Source organism: Silurus aristotelis (assembly GCF_946808225.1).
Source record: "Silurus aristotelis genome assembly, chromosome: 2".
Lineage (NCBI taxonomy): Eukaryota > Metazoa > Chordata > Actinopteri > Siluriformes > Siluridae > Silurus > Silurus aristotelis.
This window is the reverse complement of record NC_139575.1, coordinates 36,763,461-36,774,052: the sequence shown is the minus strand read 5'-3', so window position 1 is coordinate 36,774,052 and position 10,592 is coordinate 36,763,461. Positions and strand designations below refer to the sequence as shown.

The window sequence follows — 10,592 nt, the reverse complement described above, 5'->3', positions numbered from 1 at the left end:
CCAAACTATTCACCCAGAAATCAAAAGATCTGTTTGCTCCTAAATTCAACATTATAAATTCTTTGCATTCACACAATTCAATACATTTCACATCTTTCAACACATGATCCATTTTCTTCTCACCTCAGCTTTTCATTTACACACCGGATTCAGGACATAAACACACTGACATTGTACATGTTTTTCAACACAACACTCACAAAATGATCTGTGAAATGAACCCAAGTCTAAAAATAAGCCTGTTTCTGGAAGCTTGAAAACTTTGGGGTCTCGTCGCTTATCTTCAGGAACTTGCAGCTGTTTATTTGTATCAGCATGAGGTCAGTGTTTTAGCTCTGAGAGCCAGCAGCTGTTCTGCTCGTGCTTTCAACAATAGTACACACACACACACACATACACACACACATACACAAAACACTGAAGCATTTTGCTTAAATGTCAGTCTGATCAGCTTTGCATTGAATCCTTTAACCACAGTCTGGAGATGATGATCAGCCCAGGAGTCTTTCTGCTCACCTGGATTTCAGTTCTTCTAGTCGGTGAGTTCTGTCTGGTTCCTGTTGGAGGATTGAGCTGCTGAGTGAGAAACGAATTGCTTGTTTAATATCAATGCTGGTAGATGCATAGTATCAAGTGAAGATGTGGGTATGTGAGTTCCAGATTTGAAGATATTTATGAGGAAATGTTTTTGCAATGCTCTTAGAAATGTCAATTGTTGTGCCTAAATTTTTTGTGCCAGGGTTAAAAGAGAGTTTTTGTTCTAACATAAACATACACAACATAAACATAAATAACATAAACAATGTGTATGTTGATACATACACATTAACCCATTATTACCATTCCAGATTTATTTGGACACGTCTTTTTTTTAATTGCAATACAACAAAAGTCAATGAGACACGACACATAACTAACACAAGAATTCTAGGCAAATTTTTTGAAAGGCCGCCCCCTAGTGGCTGAGGAATCGCAGGAACGTGCCGGTATGCGCATTTCATCGACAGGTGCACGTTTGTTGCGTGCTTCATGTTTCTAATTCTGGTCGCCGGTTCTTCTGTCACTTCGGCTCCTTCGTCATTTGGGAGTTTTCAGCTTTTCAGGTCCTCATTTCATTAAAATGAACCCATTTTTATTTGTATTTATGAGGAAGTGGCAGCTTAGTGTTTAAAGCATTTGACTCTGGATCAGAAGGTCACAAGTTCAAATCCCAGCACCACCCAGCTGCCAAGAGGTTCCAAAAAAGGGACTTAACCCTCAACTGCTCGGATGTAATGGATCTGGATCTGGATCTTGATAAGCGCATCTACCAAACAACGTAAATGTAAACCCTAAAGGACATGGTTGTGAGGACAAATTGGGTGGTTTTCTTCAAAGTACCACCTTTTCCCCCACTTCTAAACTATTAAAGTTACATAATCCAAATACCTCCAGAAGTTCACATGATGACTGTGTCAATAATGCGAGATATTTTGTTTAATCAATGGCAAGAAAAGTTGAGAGAATCTGAAAAATTTCCAAAGTGTTTCCAAATTCATTTTATTTAGTGGATAAATGAACATACTGCTGGTACATTATACACATCAACATGCTTCCGGAAAAAGCACCGACTCATTTCCAGATGCCTTCTTACACCCTACAGTGGCATGCAAATGTACCCCCACCCCACCCCCACTCAAATGTAGGATATTTAATCCGAATTGTATGCTATGAATGTGAACTATCATACCGGTTTAGAAGTGGAATATTAAAAGTTGTGATTTGGAGTAATTGATTTAAACAGAGTATGAATACACCAGATTCTGAAAGAACCCAAGAAGCTTAAAAAGTGTCTCAGACTCTTTCCAAGAGTCCAAGAGCATCCTACAGAGGACAGTACGCATGTGAGGAGGTTTTATATAAAAAAAACAAAAAAAACAACTACGTGTGTGAAAAAACTGCAGGAATGCAATATGTAAAATGTTTCACTCTTGGTCCATCAGTGAGGTGTTCAGGACTCTTCTTCATATAGAAATGTTCTCAGATTCACTATACAATCTTGAGGTATCCTGAGTTAACCAGGGACAGACAGAGTGATTACATTTCATCTCCATATATGGTGCAGTGGTGGAGAGGAACGAAGTAAATGTAATTCGTTACTGCAGTTACGTCGCTTTTTTCACGTATCTGTATTTACTGGAGTATTCGAGAAGACTTCACTACATTACTGTAACTTCACTACATTACTGTAACTTCATTACATTTCAAAGTCAAATTTTTACTCCATTATTCAAAATCAGTCGTTAAAAAATTTGTCAAAAACGCAGCGAGTCACCAATCAGGATCGAGCGCACGCTCCGTTTTAAACTCGTTCTGATTGGCGCTTGGTGTATCTACTGATCACCAACATACAGTTCAGCATCAGTTTAACATCAGAACATTTAAAGAGGAACAAATGATGAAGAAACTCCAGACTCGAATTCGCCACAACACACGTGACGTGCCGTTTTTTGAAGTAGTTGAAAAGAAGGTTTGGGCTGATGATCATCGTAATAGAACTCAATCAGTGTTAGACTGATTAATATCATTCGATTAATAGATCAGTGTGCTGAGAGTCACATTCGAGTCTTTTCACAGTTGATTGAGCAAAAAATCTTGTGACAAAAATCATAATAGGAACATTAGAGCCAGAATAAATCATCGTACTTTGCATACTATGATTTTACTCAAGTGAAAGTTTAAAGGGAGACGTTTTACTTTTACTGGAGTCACATTTTATCGAGTGAATCTTTACTTTAACTCGACTACATGGTTTGTGTACTTTGTGCACCACTGATATGGGATGATATTCGTTTACGTAGAGCCATTAGAACATGATGTTATTAGAACTGATGTTATAATGCTGATCTGATTCGCTTGTTATGCATTGTGTGTGCGTGATGTGTCAGGACATATCCTTCAGCAGCTCAGATGGTGTGTGTTTAGATGTGTCATGTGCAGTTGTCTGTCTATGTCATCAGAACTAATCCCCCTCCCAAGTGTGTGTGTTTTCTTCTGCTGGATAGTGGTGTTGCCTCAGAGTAACTCAAACTATTTGTGTATGTGTATAGGTCTAGGCCCAGGTCCAGGTCAGTGCTCTGCTGATGAGACCAGACTGATCAAGAATCTGTTTAACGGCTACAACAAGGTGGTTCGGCCCGTCAGCCATTTCAACGACGCCGTGGTGGTGACGGTCGGGCTGCAGCTCATCCAGCTCATCAGTGTGGTAACTCGGCAATTCTTATGCATAAATTCGTAACGCAAAGGTTTCAGGACTGGCCTGCGACATGTGTCCCGCCCATCAGATATAGGACACGCTAGCCACTTAGTACTGCATGTACTACCGCCATGCTAGCATCCATTTTTATACCGGGAAAATAAAAAATCCTGGTTAGACTTGAATGTCCCTCATAGTTCTGGAGGCATTAAAATGCCATCCACATTTTTATCATGAAAGTCCACATTAGCGAGATGCAGAATTTCTAAAGAGCGAACATGACGCATGGAACAATGTTGATTTCTTTTTTTTTTTTGGAAAAACTTTCAGAATTGTTAAATGATGAATTTGAGTTTTGTTCCTAAAAAAATACTCTATGAAACCAAAATTTTTACCTTAAAAGGTGTGCGAACGTTTAGCGGTAACAACTGACCAAAGAGTTTAGATGTGGAAAAGAGAGTTGACTTGAAAGTCTGATCCAACACAAAGCGTCAACTCAGAAGCTGACCCGAAGAGCTGACTCAGGGATCCGACCCAAATAACTCAAATTGCTGACTTAAATTTATGTCTCAAAGTGCTGACTCAAACAGCTTATTTATAGAGCTGACTTATAAAGCTGACTCAAGTATCCAACCAAGTTAAAAAAATCCTATAAAACCAAAATCTTTACCCTAAAGGATGTGCAAAACTGTTCAGTTGTGGAAAACAGAGTTGGCTTAAAAATCTGATCCAAAAATCCGATCAAAGATTCAACACAGAGATATGTTCCAAAGAGAGGAGCTGACTCAAATACCTGACTCAAATATCCAACCTAAAGGACTGGTTGAAAGATCTAACCCAAAGATCTGATTAAAATATCCATCCTAGTTTTGTCTCTAAAAAAAACAATGAAAACTAAATCTTTACCTCAAGTACCTCCAAACATCTGCATGACCATTCAAAATGTTTTATTTTCTACCATGGTTCCATATTTCTTCAAGGCTTTGGATTTTTTCCCTAGAAAAGACATTTAATGCTCTACATCTGGATTCACTCTGTCTTTCTCATTCTCTTTTTTACTGTCTCACCTATCATACAATCACATTGACACATTTCTGTCTTTCTTCACCCACAGGATGAAGTCAATCAGATCGTCACCAGTAATGTGCGTGTCAAGCAGGTCTGTGTCTCTTTCTGCGTCCTCCTGAAAGTCCCTGATTCATCCTTAAGATTCATCCCTGAATCTGAACCCAATTCTTATCATGTTACACTCAGGATTTGGCTGTTGGATGCTGTAGTTTCTCCTTCAGACGTTATCGAGATCAGAGAAGTCGAAAGCCACGTGGTCAGTACCGCAGGCTGATGATAGATAATAGACGATAATAAATCATCTGTTTCTCAGAAGCAGGAGAAGATTAAAAGGCAAAACCAAACACAGGTTGATGACGCACTTGATGTTGCTTCTGTAGTAAAGTGTGTCACAGGGACTTGTGTAAAAGACGTGTTTATTCAACATTTGGGAAAGAAGTTTCTAGTGCCATTACAAACAGGCAACATTTAACCATCAAACTTTCTCTTTTTTATTTTATTTATATGTATTTTATAGGACATACAATGAAACCCGTCGCCCGTCTTTACAAAGCTGAACAAATCAATGAGTAAAAGATCTGAATGATTCTCCAGAACCTCACCATTTGGCAGCGAGACAGAAATGTATTGATTTGTAGTGAATAATGCGAAGTGCATCACTGTTATCATTTCCTTTTTTTTTCATTAAGCAATGGAAGGATGTGAATCTGAAGTGGAATCCGGACGACTACGGGGGCATCAAGAAAATTCGAATTCCCTCCACCGACATCTGGAAACCAGATTTAGTACTTTATAACAAGTACGGTTGTGATACGCTGCTGTAGACTCTCAAAGATTAGGATTAAATCGTGTCTGAACTTGTTATATTTCTTACGAATATTTTATTCATAAAATGACTACATGGTGTGTGTTGACATTGTGTTATTATTTACGACCTGTGATAATTGAGTGCACTGTTAAATGCGCATGTACGTTGGGTGTTTGTGTGCGATTGTGTGTGATTGTGTGTTGCAGTGCTGATGGAGACTTTGCCATTGTGCACAAGACGAAGGTCTTGCTGGAGTACACTGGTTTGATCACGTGGAATCCTCCGGCCATCTTTAAGAGCTACTGTGAGATTGTTGTCGTTTACTTCCCTTTTGACCTGCAGAACTGCAGCATAAAGCTCGGCATATGGACCTACGACGGCAACCTGGTTGTCATCAACCCGGTACACACACACACACACACACACACACACACACACACACACACACACACACACACACAGAACTAAAGATAAACAGGCACCTCACCTTTAATGCAAACAAACAGTTGTGGAAAACAGAGTTTACTTGAAAGGCTGATCCAAAGATCTGATCAAAGATTCAACCCAAAGAGCTGACACAAAGATTAGATTCAATTAACTGACCCAAAGATCTGACTCAAATTGCTGACTCAAAGAACCAAATCAAAGAGCTGACTCAAAGAGCCGACTCAAAGTGCTGCCTTAAAGATCCTTTCCAAAGAGCTGACTCAAAGATCTAACTTAAAAAGCTGACCCAAAGATCTGACCCAAAGATCTGACCAAAATATTTGATTCAAAGAAATGATTTAGAGATCTGTCTCAGAGAGCTGAATTTAAAGATCTGATTTAATAAGCTAACTCAGAGAGCTGACTCAAAGTGCTGACTCAATAAGCTGCCTTAAAGATCCGTTCCAAAGAGGTGACTCAAAAATTCATTCCAGAGAGTTGACTCTATGTGCCAAATCAATGAGCTGATTCAAAGACCTGACTTAAAGAGCTAATTTAAAAATCTGTCTCCAAGATCTGACTCAAAGTGCTGATTCAAAGAACTTAAACAAAAATTCATGTACAGTTTGATTTTTTAAATTCTTTATTCACACCATTTTGTCCCAAGAACATGCAAAAAACCTGGTGTGTTTCTCTGTATGTGTAGGACAGCGATCGTCCAGACCTCAGTAACTTCATGGAGAGCGGCGAGTGGGTGATGAAGGACTACCGCAGCTGGAAACACTGGGTTTATTATGCATGTTGCCCAGACACGCCATATCTGGACATCACCTATCACTTCCTGATGCTGAGACTGCCGCTGTACTTCATCGTGAATGTCATCATACCCTGCATGCTCTTCTCCTTCCTCACGGGCCTCGTCTTCTACCTGCCCACCGATTCTGGTAGCCCTGTGTACTGGTGTATGTATGAACTTAAACATCTAATTTTAGCTAAATAGTGCTCAATTGCGTGTGTGTGTGTGTGTGTGTGTGTGTGTGTGTGTGTGTGTGTGTAGGTGAGAAGATGACCCTTAGTATCTCTGTCCTGCTGTCTCTCACCGTGTTCCTCCTGGTGATCGTCGAGCTGATCCCGTCCACCTCCAGCGCCGTCCCACTCATCGGCAAATACATGCTGTTCACCATGATCCTCGTCATTGCCTCCATCATCATCACCGTCATCGTCATCAATACGCACCACCGCTCGCCCAGCACACACACAATGTCTCCTTGGGTCCGCAAGGTATCTATACAGAGATTCAGATAATTACTTTTTTTCTCAAACTCGAACCTGAGTGTTCTCTCTCTCTGTGCCACAGATCTTCATCGACACAATTCCGAACTTCATGTTCTTCTCCTCCATGAAGCGGCCGTCTCAGGAGCGCAAAGACAGGCGGCTTTCTCGCGCCGACTTCGACATCTCAGACATCTCAGGAAAACCCGCTCCCACCTCCGTTACCTTCCAGTCACCCCTCACCAAAAACCCGGAGGTGCAGAGCGCCATTGAGGGCGTCAAATACATCGCTGAGACCATGAGGAGCGACGAAGTGTTCAATAACGTAAGAGAAATCTTTCTGTTCCTCATTATCTCTGTTGATGTATCGTTTTTGCACGTTTCCTCTCCTTCTTCTTCTCCTTTTTGGGATTTTTTCCCCGCCAGATTTTTTAATTTTAGACTCAACTAGACTTCATTGGAAGTTCCCTTGTTCAGAACCATGCCAAAAGTCGTCCTCTCCTCTACAGCTTTTTCTCTTTCAACGATCTCTGGTTCATTCCTAATCCCCCCGTCTCCCACAGGCTGCTGAGGAGTGGAAGTTTGTCGCCATGGTCCTGGATCACATTCTGCTTTGCGTCTTCATGGCTGTGTGTATCATCGGCACGGCGGGAGTCTTCGCCGGACGCCTCTTTGAGCTCAACATGCTGTAAACAACGGGAGAACGACCGGGGAGGCCTGAAGTGAAGCCAGGGACTGGAGTTTAGCTCGGAACGTCCATCACACAGCTCCCTGCTGGGCTGATTTAGTAACGAAGTCTGCCTGGTGCTCGATTCTGAAGACGCCTTGTTTACTGCTGAAAGCTCAGATACCGTGCCATAATGATTTTTTTTACAGGTCGGAAAGAAAGAAAATCCATCCTGAACCTCGTGAATTTGAATCAGTCGTTTTTTAACGATTTCATTTGTGCTGACATTCGTGAGATCTCTTTCGTTGAAATGTTTCTCATATTTGAATTTTTTTAAATTAGTATATATATATATATATATATATATATATATATATATATATATATATATATATATATATATATATTTATGATTATTCATATTATATTATTGTAAATTCTATTATATTTTGCAAAATCCAGAACGAGCACTAACCAGAAGAAGAGAACAAACAAATCCTTCACATATAAACACGCAGTATAGTGAATAGAGGAAATAAAAACATTTTTTAAAACATACTAAACCATTTTTTCTCTTCAAAAAAGTCCCAAAAATGTGTATTTTTGACTCGAAAAGGAACAAACGGGTTACGATCAAAGTTCCCAGAGATTAGTTGGGCAATCAGAAAACAAAAGCCTAACATTTCCACAAAACAGAATTTTTTTCACAGCTACAATTGTACTTTACTGAACAGGCAGCTGTATATATATATATATATATATATATATATATATATATATATATATATATATATATATATATATATATATATATCTAGGCTGTGAGACTCCAGTAAATTGGACCGATTGTTGTAGTCAGGAAAAAAAAACATGATCATAAACCTGCGAATGGACAATTTCTGGATTGGACAGAACCCAAATAGTTTTTCCAGGTTACCATCAGCAGCATTACAATTATCACATGTAAAGAAGAATAAAATGAGTTCAGCTCGGTTTTTAAATACTGATGTCTCTGTAGTGCGTTATGAACATGCTGGTGTGTTGAATTGATTGAACATGAATGTACAGATAAAAAGGCGTTCGTCCCAATCGGGCGCAAAAATTGCGATTTTTAGGTAAAGGACGACTCATTATTCAATTTCTTTATTTTTAAAAATTTCTTTCATTTTTTTTTTAAGTCCTAAAAGGCCATGCATTATAATATTTCTTCTTTCTTGTTTTGAACTTTTATTTTCACCTGATGCAGCGGCGCTTTATTATGTCCGGCTTTCTGCACCAACAGACGCATTGCATTCAAAGACCTGTCGTTTCGACGTCTTGACTATTTCTCGCTTGTAAATCGGTCGTCTAGGACTTCAGTGCAGGACAATCTTTAACTTCTCACAGGAATCATGGAAACACACAGCACATATTCCTATACAAAACATGTTTCAGGGTGGAAAGTTCTTTTAATGCTGCAGATTTCTTTTTTTAATTGTTTATTGGTATCATGTTTCTATTTTGGCAGTTCTTGGTATTGGTATGACCATGGATATGTCACATGATCTGTCCGTGCTAAGAAATAAAGGCACGCGAAGTTGCCTGAAGCACCGTGAGCTGTGTGTTGACCGAGCGTGTGAACAGTTTCCTGGTTTTGGTTAAAATATTTATAGGTGACAGACACTGATGATGCTTTAAGTTTGTGTCTTTATGCTGCCTCATGAACATTTTTGTAACAGCCTTAAGATTTACAAGGGCAGATACGGAAAGATTTATCTTTTTTTAATGCTTTTTCTGACTTGTTTGCCAGTTTGCATGTATGCATTTGTAATGTTTTTATTACATTTTTAACAAAAACTGTACTCATTAGCAGGAGCACAGTCCAGTTAAATAGGACAATGGTGGGATTTCGAATTGTCATGAGTGGGGTTGAATGTCATAGAATCAAACACAGTTACACTCCATAATGAAACTTTCCACTGAGTGTGCTGGACTTGTTGCTTTTCGTTTTCCACATGACAACTTGATTTTATCCAGGTCATGTTTTTAATGCAGACTTGAAAGTGTGTTTTCGTTTTTTTTTTTCCAGCTTGTGAGGATTTTTTCGAAATGACCACCATGACTTCCACATTGCTTTCTTGTTTTTAATAATAGGTATAAAGTGTGTCTGATTTTGTCCTCTGACATACTTCAACATTTATTGAATATGTTTGATTTTTTGATTTTATATACAACGTGTCACGTGAGAAACGTTTTCAGAGAAACGTATGACTGCAGGAACTTTCCTTTAGCGGTTACCAGGTTAACAGAAGGAATCATTTCCTATATCTGGATAAATAACATTTTGTGCAGTGTGTTTGATTGTATCACCAAACACATTCAATATGAAATGTTTTTTTGAATGTTTTATAAAATTATTTGTTTGTTCTTTTTCAATTTGGAATAAATGCTTGGTTAAACTGAACTCACCTGCTATATGTGGTTCTTTTCCAAACTGCCACTCAACTGCATAGGACGTATTCAGATGCACTATAATAAAATAAGTGAATTTCGCATTCACTTGAACTTGGAAACCCAAACCTGTTCCAGCATGGCAATGCCCCTGTGCACAAAGTGAGCTCCTTGAAGATCTGGTTTACATGCTTTGGAGAGGAAGATCTTGAGTAGCCTGCTATAGAGCTCTGATCTCATGTGAACGCTGACTGCACCCCAGGTCTCCTCACCTCACCTACATCAGTACCCTGCCTTTCGTAATACCCTTGTGGCTGATGAACACAAATATACATAAGCACACAACAAAATCTAGTGGAACATCTTCCCAGAAGAGTGGATGGAAATATAAGTGCGAATTGGGTGACCAAGTGACCCAATACTTTTGGCAATATGGTGTATATATATATATATATATATATATATATATATATATATATATATATATATATATATATATATATATATATATATATATATATATATATAATACAGTTCCCCTTCACTGGAGGCCCAATTCTGTTCCAGCTTGATGATTCTCTGGTCCACAAAACATTTCCATTCCATGCGGTATTAGGGTTGAAGTGGAACAAGCGGAGGTTTCTGCACAGAACCTTGACCTCCTCAACCTTACTGTACACCTTCAG

General features: G+C 39.0%; 1 protein-coding gene across 1 annotated transcript; it reads left to right on the top strand.

Annotated features, from left to right (window-relative positions):
* The first annotated feature begins 362 nt into the window (after positions 1-362).
* On the top strand, positions 363-7,802 carry chrna1 (cholinergic receptor, nicotinic, alpha 1 (muscle)). Its single transcript, XM_083561096.1, has 9 exons — positions 363-539; positions 3,090-3,244; positions 4,350-4,394; positions 4,993-5,102; positions 5,318-5,513; positions 6,244-6,481; positions 6,595-6,818; positions 6,895-7,134; positions 7,373-7,802. The coding sequence occupies exons 1-9, from the start codon at positions 485-487 to the stop codon at positions 7,499-7,501; spliced, it is 1,392 nt and encodes a 463-aa protein (XP_083417222.1). The 5' UTR covers positions 363-484; the 3' UTR covers positions 7,502-7,802.
* Positions 7,803-10,592: the final 2,790 nt, after the last annotated feature.

Excerpts from the sequence above, each read along its gene's own strand:
- chrna1 (XM_083561096.1), top strand. The coding sequence starts at position 485 with ATGATGATCAGCCCAGGAGTCTTTCTGCTCACCTGGATTTCAGTTCTT. Across the intron at positions 5,103-5,317 it reads GATTTAGTACTTTATAACAA|TGCTGATGGAGACTTTGCCA; the intron begins GTACGGTTGTGA and ends TGTGTGTTGCAG. Across the intron at positions 6,482-6,594 it reads CTACCTGCCCACCGATTCTG|GTGAGAAGATGACCCTTAGT; the intron begins GTAGCCCTGTGT and ends GTGTGTGTGTAG.